Here is a 20,644-nt window from a genome sequence, read left to right as displayed (position 1 = left end):
CGAAGGCTCTTCTGTTTTCTTCTTTCCAGATTGTCCAAAAAAAATAGCAAGGGGAATAAAGGTAAGGGCTCTCCTTTTGAACTTGTTGGCATGGATTCCAAGCCCAAACTGATGCTGCAGTGACCCATTTCTGAATAATCAAGGAAATGGTCAAACTCCAAAGATTCCTGGTCCAGGAGCAGTGGAGAAGGATATGATTCACAAATTCGCTCTTCGAGGCACAGAAAACACCAATTCAGGGTAGAGATGCCCTTTTTTTGAAAGTGTGAAGGGTCAGGATCTTCCCTAGGGTGACCTCCTAGGTGAAAAAAGCAACTTTGGAAGGGGCTACGGTTTTCCAAATGGGCTTCCAAGGAAAAGAGCTGGTGCACTCTGTCTCACAGCTAAAGATGGTTGAAATAGGACTTGACAATGAAAGTTTCCCTCCTTGCCCAAAGACCACTTGGAATTGTTGGAGGAGCCCTGGCTTAAAACATTGTATAGGCTGCTGTAAAAATAATAAGAGTATCAATTTCCTAGTCAAAAACATTTCCGATCAGTCAAATGTTCCAAATGTTCCCATGGGTTGAGTATTCCTGGTGATGGTGGATGGCATTTTTGTCGCAGCCAAGTCTCTAAATAGATGAGAATGAAATGCTAAGTTGGGATCCACCATACCAAACATTGTGCTAAAAAAATACATCCTCACTGTTTCCCGCATTGAAATGAATGTGAGAAAAGAAATTCCACCACCCTTTTTTTGATGAATTTCGAGACGCTAGTACCATAGCTATTGGTTGCCTCTCTGGAAGCCCAATCATTGTGATGAAGGCCATATTTAGAAGCATAGCTTCCCTCCACAAATGATTCTTCTCAGACTTGAACCTCTAGAGCTATTTTCCCAAGATTGCCTTACTAAAAGGGTGAAGGGATCTAAGAACAAGCCCCTCCTTTTTGCATGGGTTGCTTAACAATCCCCCTCCTCACAATATGATATTTAAATTCCTCTTTTGTGTTCCCCAAAAGGAATCTTCTCTGTATGCCTTCCAAATGATTGGTTACTGCATGGGAAACAAGGACATAAAATAAACTGGAAGTTTGGCTGGGGTGCTTTTGTTTAGAATGAGTCTACTACCTTCAGAGAGATTCCAATTCTGTTGGAGAAGCAATCCTTCTCTAATAAAGCCAAGTTGTCTACAAAAGTGAATGCATGAAACCCTACTTCTACACAACATGGCTAGGACCCCAAATATCAGAATGAACTTAATTGAAATGATTGACTGCCTGTTTATTGACTTGAGAAGCAAATGGAACACGATGGAGCTTTCTCAACTGACTAGACACACACTCAAGACTGGACGCAGAACTTGAAGTAGGAATCAACTATTCTAACTTGTCCAATGAAGGATGACCAATGTGACGATGGATTTGAAGAGGTGTATAACAACTGCAGTGCTGGTAGTAGTAGGAGGTAGCGACTCAAACTAGTAAAGTTCAACCTCATGTCGTGCACCAATCATCTTCCTCATCTTCTAATTTTGAATGGCAACATATGAGAAAAGAAGGTTATGTAACAATTCATGGATTTTGTAATCTTGCTAATGTACATTAGTAGATGAGATTGAAAGGAAACTTAGGAACATACAAAACAGAACAGAGAGAGGGACGGGGATTAGGATTGTAGTAGTGGACCCATTTGCAAGGGTAGCATGAGGGAATCTTTCAGACACAGAAGGGTGGAAAAGAAAAGTTGTTATGCCTATCATGTGGTTAGTAGCAGCTCAATCTACAATCCATGAACTAGTGGAAGAGATAATGGGAGACAAACAAGCTATATGAGCCAGAGATGCAATTGGAAGAGAGGCTTTCTGGATGTTTGATATTGGAAGAACTTTGAATGCTTGTCCTCCAAAATGGATATAGTACACTGCACCTCAATAGCTGAACCAGTAAGTGTGGTTAGTTAGTTTCATGCTTTTGGTGGTAAACTCTTCTACAGTGGTAGACATGCTGGGGATTGTGGGTTACATGTTTTTCAGCTCCTCATGGATGCACTTCATCTCCACAAAGTAACTGACGCTTCTGTCTCCCTATTGTAGAAATTTATCCATGGAGAGATCGTTCATGATGGTTATCCCATCGGAGTATACAAGTTTGACACAGACCCAGATTTCTTCACATATATTTAGAAGCGTAGGAGTTCCATAGAGGAATTCTGATTACGCAGGACCAGATCAGACCAAAAACATGGATGTACAAAACCTAGTGTGCCATCTGGTCGAGTTGGAGCAGTTAGCCTTCCACAGGTGGGTGGATATGGTGTTGTTTTTGCAAAATCTCTAGATTTTTTTTTCCATGTTTTTTAGCATGCAGCATGCATGAATTTTTCAGTGACTGCTGGGTTTGTTTCAGGCTTTTGGTGGTCAACTCTTCTACAGTGGTAGACATGCTGAGGATTGTGGGGTTTTGGTTGCAGTTAAGCGGTGCTGAAGGCACTTAGGTTTTAATCCTTGGGACCATGCACTATTACCATGGTAACAGTTTTCAATAAATTAGAAAACCTAATCGCAAATAGGTCTCCCTCTATTTATGACATACGTCAAATACATCACAATTACCATTACAACTTTACTAACTCAAGCTTACTAATGTAAAGAATACTGCTAATGGGTTTTAGGGCACAGTTAAGCGGGTGCTGAAGGCACTTAGGTTATGATTCTTGGGACTGTGCACTAATACCACGGTAAAAGTTTTCAATAAATTTAAAAACCTAATCGCAAATAGGTCTCCCTCTCTATTTATAACATATGTCAAATACATCACAATTACCAGTACACCTTTACTAACTCACGCTTACTAATATAAAGAATACTGCTTGATAGTCAATAATAATTATGTTGAGAGATGATAGATAACCCTTAAATACAAATGGTTTCTTAATAACACCCAAAAGTTGAGCATTTTAAATGACAAACTATGAGGAGCTTTTCAAAGATATATGAATACTTTCTTATAATAATTGACTTCTACCTCATCTTGTTGTTAAAGAAAGTATATTTGTGGAAGCCTCTGTAAATTCTCGATATCACTTCAAATTGTATCTAATTGCCTCCTGTAATGGCAAATAGACTGAGGGCATTGTATCAGTTACAAAGATGCTTGGTCTCTCCGTAGCTTCATGCCTGCTTTTTGCTTTTCTCTCTTTGCTTGTCACCTCTGTGGACAGTTTCCTTCATACTCTTCAGTAATTATTGCACATTCCCTTTTCAAAGCTGATCATTTACATGCTTATTCCTATTTTGTTAGACAGCGTCATAGTTTTGAGCTGAACTAAACCAACACCAATTTTCTTTCTCCTGGTGGGGAATCCAAAGGGGTTTCAAATGCAATAAACATGGTTGCATTTCAGAAGATTTTTGTCGGGCACATATTTAACTAAGTTTTTTTTTTTTTTTTAATAATTATTTTTCTTTGTGCAGCACTCTTGTACATTGTTATTCACTATCTAATGTTTAATTTTTGTTTGTTCGGTTGTGTAATGCAGCCTACGATACTGTAATTTTCTGTTCACATTTTGCACCCTTAAATTTATTTGCATTTCACAAATCCCTTTTTGATGTCTTTATTGCATACTTTTTTCATATATGCAATGCTCATTTATTTTGTTTATTTGTTCTAAAAATCAGTATAGGTGGATCTCTTCTAGAACCAGTAGTGCGACTAATTCAAAGTTGACTTTTGAAGAGAAATTTCTTTCACAGCAGCCTCCAACTTCAGGTTTGTTATTTCTTCTGCATCTCTTTATTTGGATTTTATTATCACTCCACTTAGGTGCCAATTATTATTTGAAACCCTGGTATGCATGCATGCTTATACATGCCTATAAGTTGTTCTTGGGCATGCGTTGCAGAAAAAGATTCTTGAGTTCTAGCCGTCGTTTTCTTTACGCATTCCTGAGGAGCGCTGTCTTTATTATGGCTCATTTGCACCAATTAATTTCTTCAAGTGGGCTATTGATGTAGGACAAGCAAGACCTTGGGAGGATCCTTGCTGGAGAATAATTAAGAAGAGTAGAAGGAATTGCGAGGTTAAGTTAGTAGTTTATTTTGCGTGTTTAGTATTAATTAGTATAGGATTATGTGTATTTTGGGGTTCTTTTTTATATTTGTGTAAATTTGGGGTATGTTTGTAATGTAATGTAGTTTTAGGGGTTTATGTGTAGTTTATGAAAAGAAGCTTTCTTATAAAGAAGAATAGGGTTTAAGGAATTGTGAGGTTAAGTTAGTAGTTTATTTTGTGTGTTAGTATTAATTAGTATCGGATTATGTGTATTTGTGTAAAGTCAGGGTATGTTTGTAATCTAATGTAGTTTTTAGGGGTTTATGTGTAGTTTATCTAAAGAAGCTTTCTTATAAATAGTGTGTGAAAGCCGTGATGTAGGCAGTTGATGAATTTGAATTGAAGTGAACGTGAGTTTTCCCCCTGGTATCTCCTCTCTCCTCCCTTCCTCTTCCTCCTTTTCTTCTAATATCTTCATGGCTGTAGAACCTTGATGCTGCCCCTGCATCATTTGGCATCAGAGCCCAACCACAATCACCATTCTTCCATTTCAGTCCACCCATTTTCCTCTTCCTCCTTGTCTTCTTCTTGTTTCTTCTCTGTTTCTGCTCTCCTGTTCTGTCCATAATTCCCTGCAGCCCAGCAGCAGGCTGCCCTCTTCTTGTCTGTTTCTCTTCCCCATCTCGTCTTCTTCTTTCCTTCTTCTCTGTTCTGTAACCTCTCCCTTCCTCTCTGCTGCCGCTTCTTCTCCTTCTCTTCTTCTTATTTCCTTCTCTTCCTCTGTTCTGTAGCTTCTCCCTTCCTCTCTTCTGCTGCTTCTTCTTTCCTCTCTTCTTGTTCTCTGGTATTCTTCTTCTTTTTCTTCTTCGTCTTCCTCCATTATCTCCATTAATCTCTCGTTCTCTGTTACTCTCTCTTCTCTCAGTTTCCATTCTGAAATTTCAGTATTTAAAAAACAAAAAAAAAAACTGAAAAGAAGTTTTGCAGTTTCAGAACTTTTCAGAAAATTTCGGTCCCCATTTCTTCAAACACGACCTTCCAGCCACCATCCTGCAACCCCACCCATACCACCAAAAAAAGAGCCCCCCGAAACCCTCCCCCTCAAAATTTCATCGCCGTCCGACCGCTGGAGGACCCCCACGCGCCAGACAAACTTCTCCAGCCACCAACCTTTTCAAAATCCACCATTGCCGGAGTTCTTTTGACATACAGCCACCACCACTGTATTCGCCACCCCCTGATCTACCCTCACCTGAATAGTTATCACTGGAGCATCATTGCCGGCAGCCTATGTGCCCCATGCGCCAGCAACTGTGAGTGAGAGTGTCTGCCAGTATCTCCTGTTTCCAGTCTTATGAGAAATTGCCCATCCACGATATTTTGGATTTTTCCTGCTTTATTTTGAGCTGCAAGAAGATATTTTGATTGTGGACATAATATAATTTTTGACACGGAACCCTAGAAATTGTCACTCCAGCACTAAAAATCAGGTTTTCTTGCTGTAATTTGTGAGTTTCCTTTGTGAATTTGTTTCATTTCAGCAGGACAATCAATATCAAGGTGAATTGAAGGTAGTTTTTGAGAAATTGGGAGTAAGGCTTGTGGAAAATTGTGTTGGAGGGTTGTTGGTGATATTTATGTTGCAGCATATACATCCATAAATTCAGTCACACATGGTGACAAATTATAGGAAAAAGGAATGCCATTTATCATACCTTGGGCACAATTTTAAGCTCTTCGAAACCTTTCTCAAATGTGAAGAAAAAGTTTTGCAAAATCATTATTAATGGAGGATGGTCAATGAATTTGGTTTCTATAAATGGAGTCACTCGAATGCAGCTTCATTCGGAACCTCACCCAGATCCTTATGAGTTGTTTTGCGTTGATAACTCTATTCTACATGTTTATGAAATATGTTTGGTTCCCATCCAAATGGGTGAATATTTGGCTAATGTTTGGTGTGATATCCTACCTATGAAGATTGGCCATGTACTCCTTGGTTCTCCTTGGTTGGATGATTTAGGTGTGACTCAAGGACATGAGAACACATATGTCTTTCACTATAATGGGAAGAAAATCATTTTGAAGTCTTCTCTATCAGTGAACCAAGGCAAAGAATCTGAGATTATTGATCAAGTCAAAGTTACTCAACTTGAAGACACTACAAGCAAGGTAATGAATGTGTTTGAAGACACCCAAAGTCTTTTAGACATTCCTATTGTTGAGTTTGTCATTTCCAATGTGCTTATTGATGCTAACCCTCAATTCAAGTCTCTGATGCTGCCAAAGGATCGTGGTTTCTTGTATTGCTCAAGCCCTGGCTTTCAAAGAATCCAAGTTTGCTTCTCCCTTTTGATCCTCCAACATTTCAAAATTTGAGGCCAAATTTTTCCTAACTAGGGGAGAGTTGATGTAGGACAAGAAGCAAGGCATTGGGAGGATCCTTGCTGGAGAATAATTAAGAAGAGTAGGGTTAAGGAATTGTGAGGTTAAGTTTGTAGTTTATTATGTGTGTTTAGTATTAATTAGTATAGGATTATGTGTATTTGGGGGTTGTCTGTAATATTTGTGTAAAGTAGGAGTATGTTTGTAACGTAATGTAGTTTTTAGGGGTTTGTGTAATTTATGTGAAGAGGCTTTCTTATGAATAGTGTGTGGAAGCCATGATGTAGGCAGTTGTTGATGAATTTGAATTGAAGTGAACGTGAGTTTTCCCCTTGGTATCTCCTCTTTCCTCCCTTCCCCTTCCTTCTCTTCTAATTTCTCCATGGCTGCAGAACCTTGATGCTGCCCCTGCATCAGCTATTCTGCAGTGCTGATTCGTGTTGAAGATAGAAATGATAGTAATGTCACTAAGACTCCAAAAAGCCCAAAACAAAATGAAACAAAAAACTAGAAAAAGGACTTCACATATGGCTTTTTGAAAAGTTGCATTTGCATTGCTAATTGCATTGCTAGTTGCAATGCTAAATGTGATGTAGTTAACTGACTGGGGCAAGGTTTATGGGCATGGCTTGGTATGCCCAATTTGTCAAGGGGCCTATATGGTTTTGTGGTATGTTCGTCTGGCTTGCTGAAAACTTCTGGAATGTGTTGCGTCAGGATGATTTGCACTAGGTCACATGGAATAGGTCCACAGTTCAGATTTCAGAATTTGATGAGTGTATGGTATGCATAACCAATTGGGAAAATAGGTTGGTTGACCTTTGAAACTTAAGCGTGTGATAGTGCATTTTTTTCTTGTCGATATCATCTTCATTGTGATCTTCAACATCATTTAGTCATTATCATCGTTGGTATTTAGTCAAGTCAACTCATTTCATTAGTTTGTTCTTGCCATTTGTACAATAATTTTCCAGCCTCAAGCATGAACAGCATCATAATCTCACTATCTGATAGACTGATGCAATTTTTTTTTCTGTTTTGATTTCAGAGAGGTGGCCGAATTTTCTTTGTGTTTGTTCCGTTTTCTCATCAGGCTCTGTTCAACTTCACTGGTCTCAGTGGCCTCCAATCCAGAGCAGTGCATCATCAAAGTGGTTTTGCACAAGTAAAGGCCTATTGGGAGCTGGGCCTAGTGGGATCATGGCTGCTGATGCTATTATAACAGACACTGGTGCCATGCATGTTGCAGGTGTTCCAATAGTAAACCCCTCAACTGTTGTTGTTTGGGAGGTTACACCTGGCCCTGGAAATGGTTTTCAGGTGATTCCAAAGACCAGTACAAGCAACGGGGTCCTGCCTTCTCTTAATCCCTTGTCATGGGTGGGATTTTCTCCTTTAGCTGCATATTTATTTAGCTGGCAGGAGTATTTGATATCTGAATCAAAGCATGGAAGAAAGCAAGCTGATTTAGGTTTCAGTGACACAATATCACTTCATTGTTCTCCAGTTTCAAATTTTTCTGCTTATGTGAGTCCTGAGTCAGCAGCTCAGTCAGCGCCAACCACTACATGGGGGTCTGGAGTTACTGCAGTTGCCTTTGATCCAACTCGTGGTGGTTCTGTGATAGCTGTTGTAATAGTTGAGGGTAATAATGTGTGCTTTCTTCTCCCATTTTCTGTGATGAGACATTTATTTGTTGCCTATATACTTACTAATGCGTAGCATGCATTTGGTTGCAGTGATTTGTGTTTTCTACACAGTAACTTTTTCTGTTATTGTTACTTCTGTGCTTCGTTATTTGTCCTGTACACATAATCTTTTCTTTTTCATACAATCCATGTATATACTGTAAATTTGGCTTGGGTTTAAGTGGAGTATAACTTTAGTTCTTTCCTTTGTTAGTGTTTATAGCTAGCAGTGTGGACAATGGTTAATCCCGTTGAAAAAATAACAAACTTTATGTTATAAGTTTTTGTGAAAATTACTTTGTCATTTTATACTTCTGCAGTGTCAGCATACATGTTATATTTTTTTGTATTATGGTTACCATCTTATAATGTAACCACTGGGGATAAGTTTTGGTTTCTTCTCCACTAAACTAGAGGCACAGATAAACAAACTCAAGCCCCCCCTTTTGATATATATGAACAGAGTCATAGATTCAAAATGCATAAAATATCTGTGTCCGTGTTCATGAAGACAATCACAGTCGCATATGAAATATTTTGTTGTTCCTATATAAGGAAAGCTGGTATATTTTGCTCCCTGTTTGTGTCAAATGTTAACTTCACCAGTTGTGTCCATCTTTCATGGAGCTTAGAGAATTGTCTAATAGTTGATTTTAATTGTGTAGGTCAGTACATGTCCCCTTACGATCCTGATGAAGGTCCAACAATCACTGGATGGAGGGTGCAACGGTGGGAATCGTCTCTTCAGCCTGTTGTCCTCCATCCAATATTTGGAAATCCCACTTCCAGTTTTGGTGGGCAGGCACCAATGCAGACAGTTTGGCAGACAAAGGTCAATAAAAGCATTCCAACTACAAATGATTTTAAATGTCATCAAGCAGCTGCAGCAGGACCAGTTTCTGATGTGCGAAACATGTATGATTCTGGAGTCGAGAAGGCAAAAAGGGTCAGTTTTGATCCATTTGATCTGCCGAGTGACATCAGAACACTTGCTCGAATTGTGTATTCCGCACATGGTGGTGAGGTGGCTGTTGCTTTTCTAAGGGGTGGGGTTCATATATTTTCTGGTCCAAATTTTGTGCCTGTTGATAACTACCAAGTTAATGTTGGATCTGCTATTGCTGCTCCTGCCTTCTCTTCTACAAGCTGCTGTTCAGCTTCTGTTTGGCATGACACAAGCAAGGACCGTACTGTACTGAAAATAGTTCGTGTCCTGCCTCCTGCTGTTCCGAGTAGTCAGGCAAAAGCAAACTCAGCAACCTGGGAGCGTGCAATTGCTGAGAGGTACTGAAAAAATTTTGTGCTTATTGGAATTAGATTGAATACCATAATATAATTCTTTGGAGTTGTGCATCAGTTTTATTCAATAACAGCAGGTAATTTTTCCCCACGTAGCATTTCGTATAGTGATGCTTATTTGATTGCTGAATATTTAATTTGTTAGAGCAGGTTTTGGTGGAGTCTTTTGGTTGGAGTTGATTGGTGGGATGCTGTTGGATGTACACAGAGTGCCGCTGAGGATAATATTGGTATGATTGTAAGACTATTTCCTGTAGTGCTAGTTAATTATATGAATTATGTTTTGTTACCGGTCAAATAATCCTGAACATTTAAAGGTCAAAGCATATGAAGCCTTGGCCAAACTGATGCTTGGCGTTTTTTTTTTTAAATTCATACTGAGGTACTTTGATTTACAGCACAATTCAATACATTTATATAATTCAGTAGGCAGTCTGTGTGGGGCTTTGACATGATGTAACTAGGGGTGTAAGTGAGTCAAGCTTACTGGTGAGCTAGTTCAACTCACTTCATCCCCTAACTTGACTTGGCTTGATTTTGCTCGAGTTTGAGTCAAGTTTCGAGCTACTTGAGTATTTTAATGAGTCGAGTTTGAGCCTAATTGAGCTTTTAAATTTTATTATTTTTATATTATATAAGTCACATAGTATATATTTTCTAAATATATTTAATATTATATGTACATTATATATATATATATTTATATATGTAATTGAATCGAGCTTGAGCTTTAATATATATTTTGTTAATATATGTAAAATTATATGTACATTATATATATTTATACATATATTTAATATTAATTTACAATCGAGTCGATCTTGAGCTTTTAAAACTTGTAGCCGAGAGTATAACAATTATGAGATCAATCGAGTTCGAGTCAAGTAAATATTAGATTACTCTCTCAGGGTGCCATCTTTTAATTACTTCCAACTGTAATACCTGTACTTGTTTTAGATTTTAGCTAAAAAATTTCAAAACATCGATGAGTGCTATCACACGCTTTTCATGGAAATTTCATAAATGGCTTTTATACAATGTGAGGCACAAATCATGATGAATAATTATAGGTTATATTGTAATGATTTACTATGCCTATTACAGTTAATTAGATTGCTTTAACCTCTCATCTCATGTATATCATGTGTGATTTGATTTGATCTCTGTGCTATGATTTCTGATTCAATGTTTTCTGTTTTCTGAAATAATAATTGTGTATGCTACTCTGTTCTGCTCTTATATGAAGATAAGATATGATGACAATTTTTATGAGGCAAGTGAAAGATAGGGAATTCCAGATAACTAAAGCTTTTCCCATACATGCATTTGTGACAACCCATTAATAATTTGTGATTGGAATTGTCTTGGTCATTGACTCTTCATCTTTTTTTTGTTTCAGTTTCTCTGAACAGTGTCATTGCAGTTTTGGATGCGGATTTCCATTCTCTTCCTTCTACCCAACACAGGCAACAGTATGGCCCTGTATGTTTCTTTGGATGATGGCCACTTCAATTCCTTGTGGTGATTTCTTTTGGAATAGTAGCCTCTTTTTTTTGCAGTATTTTTATAGTTCTGAAATTAGGATATATTTCAGCTCAGGTTGCTGCAAAGCTGAGGATAACTTCACTGAATTAACAGTGTTTTTTCTAACTAATTGTGGAAATGTTACTTTTTTTTATTTCGTAGCTGGGTGTCCTTTCCACTAAAAAGTAGAACTGATTTTTGGTGTAGTTTGACATTGCAAATATTATTCTGTATTGCTTTATTTGATATTATATGCCTGATGTCTAGATTTTAAATAGTTGTACAGAGTTACAAAGTCCTTATAATTATTGAACATAGCACATGATCTGGCCTCACTATCTGGTGCAACTTAATCAACATACATTTATGATGCATTTATGTGAGGTCAGGCTTATGCTATTCCAGCTTCAAAATGGATGCTTCATAATTAAATAGTGTTATCCTGACAATGCAACTATGCAATGGACCCTTGGTTCCATTGGTAAGTTGGCTGAAGCAGACTATGCTGGAAATGTGGGTTTTGAATATTAATATGTAAAAGCTGGCAGGTAGATTGAGTATTTTGGATGTTTTCTATTGGGTAAATGGAAATATGCTTGGAAGAAAAATTGGTCAGCCTGATCCTTTAGGGTAATTGTACTTAAGGCAAGAGCATGCAGAGTGGCCTGGTTTTTTTTATCGATTCCTTCTTCTTCTTCTTCTTCTCCTCTCTCTCTCTGAAGAACCTGGTTGGGGGGGGGGGGGGGGGAGGGGAGTAATATAAACTGAATCATGTATAGTTATCTCTCTTTTAGTTCCTACTTTTTGTCAATGGGTATATATCTGGTAGGATTTGTTCCAATTAAGTGATCTTTCACCTTGCTCACATATTGTTCTATTTGTCATACATTGGTGCACAATTTGTATAATAAGAATCTGTTTTGAGGAGATAGTTGTTGTTGGATTATATAAAATTATGTTCGTATATTGCAGAGTCTAGATCGGATAAAATGCAGGCTTCTGGAAGGTACAAATGCACAAGAGGTTAGGGCCATGGTTCTAGATATGCAAGCAAGGTTGTTGTTGGATATGCTTGGGAAAGGAATTGAATCGGCTCTGATAAATCCTTCAGCTTTAGTACCTGAGCCATGGCAGGCATCTGGTGAGACATTATCTAGCATTGATTCTGAAGCTATGGCTGTTGAACCAATGCTAGTTCTGAGTATCCAGGTTTGCTTTAGACACTTATTTTCAACATATTTTGTATTTCTGTTGAAATTTTGTGTTGTGGTTAATTTATCCTTTGATTTCTCATAGACATGGTAACTATGATGGCTGGAGATGCTGAATTATGTGTATTCTTTATCGTGTCACTTTCTTATATGTCAAGGATGTGTTATGTATATTTTCAAGTATATATAATTGATAATTTTGTAATGATTGACCATGTTTGTATACTAATGAATGTTTATCACGGGGGGTGCATGGGTGGATTTTTCTAGCATTCTTAGTGAACTGGTACCCTCAGTTGAATTCAGACATAGGTTCCCTGGGCTTTGCTGAATTGCACAGACCTTGGCCTTCAGCTGGTTAGGGAACCAAAAAATAAAAATTACTCATAATTCTGAAATCGTGAGATTGGAAATAGTTCTTTCAGTTTCTAATTGGTGCAATATGAAGCAGGCTTATGTTGATGCTGTCCTTGATCTTGCTTCCCACTTCATCACACGCTTGCGGCGTTATGCAAGTTTCTGCCGTACTCTGGCTAGTCATGCTGTTACTGCTGGCACAGGTGGCAATCGGAATATGGTAGCTAGCCCTACCCAAAGTTCTGCAACTCCTGCGACAAGTCAGGGTCAGTTTGCCAGCCAGTTTTCTGCTTTTTATAATTTCATTCTTGAAAGGAACTTCGGGTTTTATAGAGCCTTACTTCTGTTGAACTGTCTCGATACTTATGGATCCTAAATGGGAGTTCTGGCCATTTTCTGGACCAGCTTTGGTGTCGGTGTCATGGTGATGGTGGCTGCAATACAATCTCTCTTACCTAGGAGTTGGTTGACCTTGTTTATTTTCTTTTAAACCCTTTTTGAAGCAATGTTTTAAAAGGCTTAATCGAGGCTCGCCTCAAGGCAAAACATGCCTAGTACGCCTAGAGGCTCAATCTAAATACCAAATCCCAAAAAGACTTAACCCATTGCATGTTGAGGCTTACACATTTGTACAAAAAGCATGCCTTTTGTGCCTTTTTAGTTGAAGCTTACACATTTTGGGTGTGTGATTTTCAAGTGAGATTTGGCTAGAAAAATTTAAGTGCATATTTATATAAAAAAAAAATGCAATAATATAAGTTGATTTCTAAAAATCTTGAACCTCGACCTTTCCGAAATAATTGAAAGTTGTGTCCTGGATCTTGAACATAATTTGAACTTTGTAATGTTATAGATATCTTGTCATGATTTACAAAATGAGTTCAAGTGTCAGCAATTTTTGAACTGTCAACAAGTAGTTTGCAAATTATATTTGATTTCATTTTACATTATATTTTTAATTTCTTAATTTTTCTTCATTTTTAAAATAGACGTAATTTATTTACATATTTTTTAATTCAAAATAAAAATCTTTTACTTATTTTTTTATTCAAAATAAAATTCTCAAAAGGCTTATGCCTCGCCAGTTAAGGGTTAAAACGCCTTGCCTTACACCTTCGCCTTTTATAACATTGTTTTAAAGTTAATACTCAAGTTAAATTCAATTAAGATGTAGTCTCAACTACTTTAGATCTTTTTCATTGTTCATTTTCTAACTCTACTGCAATTGTCTTTGTAGGTCAAAGTGGTACCACGAGCTCCACAGGAAGCACCCAGATGCAAGCTTGGGTCCAGGGTGCTATTGCTAAGATAAGTAGCACAGCTGATGGAGTTTCCAGTTCAACTCCAAACCCCATAAGTGGTCCATCTTCCTTCATGCCAATAAGTATTAATACAGGAACTTTTCCTGGAACACCAGCTGTCAGGCTTATTGGAGACTGCCATTTCCTTCATCGACTCTGCCAACTTTTACTTTTCTGTTTTTTCTTTTGGCGAACACAACTACCTCGCTTTGCTCAGAGGAATTCTGATACAAATGCACAAAAACCCCAACCTAATGGTCCCAGCAAGGTGGAAGACATCAACAGTGTCTCTAGTAAGTCTACTTCAGAGGGAACTCGAGTTGGACAACTCATCTCGGGAGCCAAAGCAGGCGAAGATGGTCATGCAGGCCGGTCAAGATTGGGTTCTGGCAATGCTGGACAAGGATACACATTTGAGGAGGTGAAGATAATTCTCATTTTCATGCATCTGCATGTATTATAGGACCTGTTTTAGGATCTCTGTTGGCCGTGATTTATATATTTTCTTCAAATGGATGGTCTCTGAAAAAACTGGCATTTTTTTTTCATGTTTTAGAAAACTGAGATTCAACACTTATCACTCATTGCTTTCTAGATGGCTCTAGTAATTTGTCAATGAAAGCATCAATAAATTGTCTAGTTTGACCCCTACAAACTCAGGTTCTGTTTCTTTTATGCAGGTGAAAGTCCTTTTTCTCATCCTTATGGATCTCTGTCGGCGAACAGCAGGCCTTGCACATCCTTTGCCAGTTTCGCAGGTGGGCAGCAGCAACATCCAGGTCCGCCTGCATTATATTGATGGAAACTATACTGTCTTACCCGAGGTTGTAGAGGCATCACTTGGCCCACATATGCAGGTACATATGTTTATTACTGACTTTTGCATTTGCTGGAAAAAAGCTAAATCCTATGAAAGTGCCTCATGACCAGTGAAATTGAATTGGGCATGATTAATATGTTTAGATTAGGCTCGTTTGTGGGCTTGTTTAATAGAGTCAAATTGGGTTGGTAGACTGCAGTGGGCTTACTTAGCCTAAAAGTAGGGATTATCTGGGTGTGGGCATGTTTACCCCAAACTCCATAGCTTGAATTCAGTGATAAGGCCAATGGGCTGACTTGTTGGGGTGCAAAGAAACCCTAAGGTTGTATAAGAGCCCCTTTTTCACTAACGATGCTCTAGGAGCCGCTTGCCTCTTACAGTAAGAGGTTTCAAAAGAACCATGCCGCTTGTAGCAGCTCTGTAGCTCAGCTTGGTAAAGGCACAGAGAGAGAGAGAGAAGGGGGACGCTTTCAAATACACTATAATGCACACACACAAAAACAAATACTAGTAAATATGTCAATTTATTGTGCAATATATTTATATAATGCTTAATAATGTTTAGATATATTTTAAAACAAATTTATTTTCATAATTCAGTCTCCAATTATTAAAGTATGAATATTCGAAGTTTTTTAGAGAAATTTATAAAATAGAAATATAGACACAAGATAATATTATGATACCACATAGATATAGGGACATAGAAAAACCTAAAAATTTAGGATGTGGTAGGATAGGAATGATGTAAACAAAATTATGCGAAATATTAATTTTTAATATTACATTGAATAAAAGTTTAACTATACATATACATTTTAATTTTTTTTTATTTAAAAAAAAAATCTCAATATATGTTTTCTTTAGTTCTTCCAATGACAATATTAATAAGTTTATTGTGATTTTTGGATTGTGATTTACTTAATGATCAATCATTTGCTTTTTTTTGTTTGAATTTTCAATAAATGTAGAATTTATTATCTGGAGTGTGCTTCTAGGTTTATAAATTTGTTAAAAATTTATATTTTAGAAGTTATATGTTATTTGGAGCGTGCTTCTAAGTCTGTAATTTTATATCTAAAATTTATTTTTCTTTTGGAAGTTATATTATTATTTATTTAAGTGATGCTAGGCACTTTGCAATAATTTTAGAAGACATAATAGGCATTCACCTATTTTTATTTTTGGGATATACATTTTATTAGAATTTATAATACTATTATATATATTCTATTTTTTGATCAAATGAATTTTTAAGGTTCTAATCTGTACTTAATAAAAAAATTAATTCGAAGTTTATCTAATTTTTATTGAATTTAGTTCTCTTAGAAATGCATTTTATAATACTATTCTTGTCTCTAAAGGGATTTACACTCTTTGTTCTTTTATTTTCAGTTTTTAACCAAATGGTTGTTTTTTTTGGTTTTGAGAGTTTCTTTCGTTTAGGTTCAAACATTAATTTCTACACATTATAAATGTGATTTTATTTAATTTTGGTCGAATCTACTTCCTTTTAGAAATATTTGTTTTTTCTTATTTTTAGAAAGAAAAGGAACAAAATGATTTCTAGTTTTACACAGATTGTACTTCTATGCATATATTATAGAAATTTTCTTATTTTAGAATTGTTTGGTCTTACTTTTAAAAGATACAGATATTTACGCTGTTCATACTTCTAAGTCTTCTATATATAGTATAGCTATAACTTCTTGGTTGTGTTTATTGGAGTTTGTATATATTTTAAGAATCTAGCCAAGTTAAATTTGTTATATTTCATTAATTAATGATTATTAGCTCACAATTGCAAGTCTAGGTTTAGTTAAGGTTGCATTGTAAATGTATTATTCCTTCGTACCTTCAATTATTGGATTCTAGAGTCCTGCTTCTTGAGTCTAATCATGTCTAGGAAATGTTGGTGGGTTCAGGAAGACTGAGGGAAGATATTTCTACAACAGATTTTATTTTAATTATTTTTCAGTTACTAACTTGGAACACATTAGCCGTTTTCCCATTGAAGTCATGTCTTAGAAGAAGTAAGTGCCAAAATTGACTGTGTTACGTGATGCGTGATGTGATGTAATGAGTTGCACATTCTCTTACCGATTTAGATTGTTCTGCAGCTTGGAGGGCGATTATATATATATATATATATATATATATATATTTCCAGGGTGAATGTTGGGTGCCTCTAAGGTTCCTTGGGGACCTCTTTGTCTGTTTTGTTTAAAGGTTTTGGAAGGCATAAAGATGACAGCAGGTCATGGCTTTGTGCAGCCGTTGTTTTGGGAATGCTTACTTTTAATGATCTCTGTCTTCCTTTACAATTGCTTTGGTACAGAATTGTTTCCCTTTTTTCTGTATGGATGTTTCAATTCAGTTTCTTTTAAGGAATTTTAGGTTCTTGGACCTCCAACAGGATTGGACGGCTTTGCTAGATAGATTTTCGTATTGTATATTTTTCTCTTTCTTTTCTTTTGTTTTTTCTCTAGGAGGTACCTTATCCTTCTCTTGTTGTTTATCGGCATGGGTTATTTTAGTTCCCAGTTTATCTTTTCTTATCTAATGAGCACTGCTGCACAGAATATGCCCAGGCCAAGAGGTGCAGATGCTGCTGGTTTGTTGCTTCGCGAGCTAGAACTCCACCCTCCAGCTGAAGAGTGGCACAGGCGAAATATGTTTGGTGGACCCTGGTCCGATCCAGAGGATATGGGTCTGGCAGATGATCCTCGTAAACAAAGTAATTCTAGCGACCTACTTGATTCGAACTCACTCGAAAATTATGATATTAATAATGGTGTGCATGGACTCTGGCCAAGGAAGCGGAGAATGTCTGAAAGAGATGCAGCTTTTGGTTTGAACACTTCGGTGGGTCTTGGAACATATCTTGGTATAATGGGATCACGAAGAGATGTCGTCACTGCTCTGTGGAAGACTGGTCTTGAAGGGGTTTGGTACAAGGTTGTATACAAACTCTCTGTTATACCTCAGTACTTTATTTTCTTGACCTTATTTCCAAATGCTTCTGATTCCGTATTTCCTCATCCAGTTTTTTTGGTTTATATGATCATCCGAGCTCTATGGTGAGCCTTGAATCCCAGGCTTAACCATTAGCCATTTTGTCTGTATATGTGCTAATTCTTCTATATGTTGCGAAGTGTGCTAGAGCGATGCTGCATGTTCTCTATTTAATTTATAATGATGTAACACACATTGCACATGTAAATATTTTTAATATGCTCCGAGGGTCAGAAATTAGAAAATGTGCGACGAAATTGGTGGTGGGGCAGACTGGGCAGTGTATCATGAAATTACTCTGTTCCTTGATGTGCATATATATAACATGGTTATAGGATCATCTTTATGTAAGCATAGGGTTTTTTGATATGACTATTTTATTGCACAAGTAGGACTATATACTTGGAAACTTAAAAGGTCTGGGATATTAAAGAAAGTGAGAATTAAATCATGCTAACAGGGAAGATTGAACACCTTAGATTATGATTGAGAATTTGAGATCAGATTGTGTCGTGGAGCATGCTTCTTTGTTACATTGCCAGTATGTTTTAATACAATGAAAAGTAAATGAGATCAAACCATATCTATTGAGGGGCCAATGGGGAGGTGGAATTTCTTTCATATTTAAGGCATTTGCAAGGAGAAAGGAACTTGGCAGCTAATGTTCTTCTTGTTGCATGGATATTATCTATGCATTAATCTTCAGATAGGCTGATTCTTGTTTATTTTGTCCAAAAAAAACCATCTTCTTGTTGCATGGATATTATCAATGCATTAATCTTCAGATAGGCTGATTCTTGTTTATTTTGTCCAAAAAAAACCAACTGCAATAAGTAAGATTGCCAGTATATTTTAGTACAATGAGAAGTAATGATATTAAACCATATATTGGTGACTAATAGGGAGGTGGAATTTCTTGAAAATTTAGAGCATTTTGTGAGGAGAAAGAAATTGGGTGGCCAATGTTCTTTTTGTTAGCATAGTTATCATTGTGTAATAACCAAATGCAATAAATTAATAGAGTGATTGAATTAATTATTTTGAAAATGCATGCCAGAGATTTTAGGTGCAATATATTGCTGCAAGTTTTTTGGTCATTTTTTGTTTTGATTTTGGAACAATTGTGAACATTTAATTGAACTTTTATTAGTTTCTTCTCATTAGAAAGAGGCACTATGACTCTTCCCCATGCCTTCATGCATTCCATTTCGTGCTTTTACTGTGTTATAATTTTAATTGTTTTCTTGATGCAGTGCATAAGATGTTTGCGACAGACTTCTGCTTTTGCTTTACCTGGTGCTACCAATCCATCAAATCAAAATGAGCGGGAGATATGGTGGATCAGCCGCTGGGCTTATGGCTGCCCAATGTGTGGTGGAGCTTGGGTTCGAGTTGTATAGATGGCTCCATATTCATAGATTCTTTCAGGTATGATGTGTTCCCCCCTCCCCATTTTTGTAGGGCCATTTTTGTAGGGAAAAGGCCATTTTTGTAGGGAAAAGGTTTAACATGAACACATGGATCTTAGTTCATTTAAGAACATTTGACCTCAGCATGTTGCTGGCAGGGTATGTAATGAATAGGTGTTGCTCACCGAATACAGAAAATCATCAATGTCAAAAGTGAAGATCCCCCTTCGTTCTGATAAAGCTAAGATCCAATAGGAAATCAGCAATTTGAACCATCCTATCACAGCCACACCAAAAAGGAGAGAGAAAAAGATACAGGGCATTTGATTGCTGATTTCCACAGGATATATAGGATGACCTAGACCCCTTTGATATCTGTCAACATCAGTGTCATAAGTGCAGTAACAGATTTTGCTCAGGAGATAGGTGTGTTTGGTTACTGCTCTAAAGGAATGATGTTTGGATGAACTTCCATGTGAAATCATGATTTATTTTTTTCCAGCCCAATACCGAGCGATTTTGTTGATTTCTCCTTGAGAAGAAGTAGCAGATTACTCAGGTAGTGGGTGCAGGAGTTGAGTTTGGAGGGGGGAAAAATAATGTAGAGTTGAGGTTCTGAAGCACCATATTTTCTATCTCATTGTCCCGTTCTTTTAAAAACCCATTTGGGAGATCCCATTTTAAGTTATTATAATGCTCTCTAATAGCAGTTTTCTTTCTTGGCAACTTCCAGACCCAAAAGTTCATTGACTCTAAGTTCTGCAACTCATTGTGTATCAATGCTTTGCCTTTCCTTGATTGTGTCCTCTGCAGGGTTGCATTCACAATCCCGGTGGTTTTATTCAGTATTTGGGGCTGCAAGGAGCCATGCCGAGCGCCCCCCCTCCGAACACCAAGTTAGAAGGAGTTCCATGCTCAAAATGGTAGGCAAGAATGCTTGCAATTCCACGCCCAAAGATGGGCAAATCTTGCTGCCCCACCACGTTAAATGCTCTCCTGTGTGATATGGTGGCTGGTGGCTTTCAGAGCAGGATGTGAGGATTGTCCATCCTAGTTCTCTCTCTCAGTAGGGTTGTGGGGATGGATGATGCCTAGAAAATGTTTGTATTGTGTACTCGTTACACTTGAAGGCAGGTGGATGAAGCAATTTTAAAGTGATGTAGGCGGATAAATGTAACAGTGATAGTACCACAGGAAAGATTTGCACATAGTAGCTTTGTTATTAGCACCTTTTTTAAGAATTTCTCATTAAACGAGCAGTCTCCCAAACAAGTAGTCATTGTCTGCCTTGTACACAAATTTGACGGACTTGTAAATGCAAATACTCTTATTTGGTTTTAAAATTTCCTGAATTTAGCCTTCTTTGATATTGGCTTGCACTATTTAGAGAGAGAGAGAGAGAGAGAGAGAGAGAGAGAGAGAGAGAGAGAGAGAGAGAGATTCAATCCAAAACTTTCCGGGAGTTGGGGTGAATTGGATGCAAAATTTTTGGGGTGGTGCTAACCTTGGCTGGGAGAACGTATCTATACAAATTTAATTTTCGAAATTCATATTTTTGATACTACGTTAACTTACACAAGCAACTGGTTTAGAGTCT

General features: G+C 37.2%; 1 protein-coding gene across 1 annotated transcript in view; it reads left to right on the top strand.

Annotated features, from left to right (window-relative positions):
• LOC131145227 (mediator of RNA polymerase II transcription subunit 16) overlaps positions 1-20,390 on the top strand; it is a 33,889-nt gene extending 13,499 nt beyond the window's left edge. The window contains exons 6-17 of the mRNA XM_058094373.1: positions 3,666-3,756; positions 7,472-8,068; positions 8,777-9,395; positions 9,561-9,640; positions 10,810-10,892; positions 11,907-12,143; positions 12,597-12,768; positions 13,740-14,224; positions 14,484-14,660; positions 17,204-17,581; positions 18,892-19,066; positions 19,861-20,390. Of these exons, the coding sequence (XP_057950356.1) occupies positions 3,666-3,756; positions 7,472-8,068; positions 8,777-9,395; positions 9,561-9,640; positions 10,810-10,892; positions 11,907-12,143; positions 12,597-12,768; positions 13,740-14,224; positions 14,484-14,660; positions 17,204-17,581; positions 18,892-19,038 (3,066 nt within the window). The 3' untranslated portion in view covers positions 19,039-19,066; positions 19,861-20,390. The remainder of the gene's footprint in view (positions 1-3,665; positions 3,757-7,471; positions 8,069-8,776; positions 9,396-9,560; positions 9,641-10,809; positions 10,893-11,906; positions 12,144-12,596; positions 12,769-13,739; positions 14,225-14,483; positions 14,661-17,203; positions 17,582-18,891; positions 19,067-19,860) is intronic.
• The last annotated feature ends 254 nt before the right edge of the window (positions 20,391-20,644 follow it).

Source organism: Malania oleifera, chromosome 12 (assembly GCF_029873635.1).
Source record: "Malania oleifera isolate guangnan ecotype guangnan chromosome 12, ASM2987363v1, whole genome shotgun sequence".
Classification (NCBI taxonomy): Eukaryota; Viridiplantae; Streptophyta; class Magnoliopsida; order Santalales; family Ximeniaceae; genus Malania; species Malania oleifera.
The sequence above is the reverse complement of the archived record's forward strand: the minus strand, read 5'-3'. Positions and strand labels throughout refer to the sequence as shown.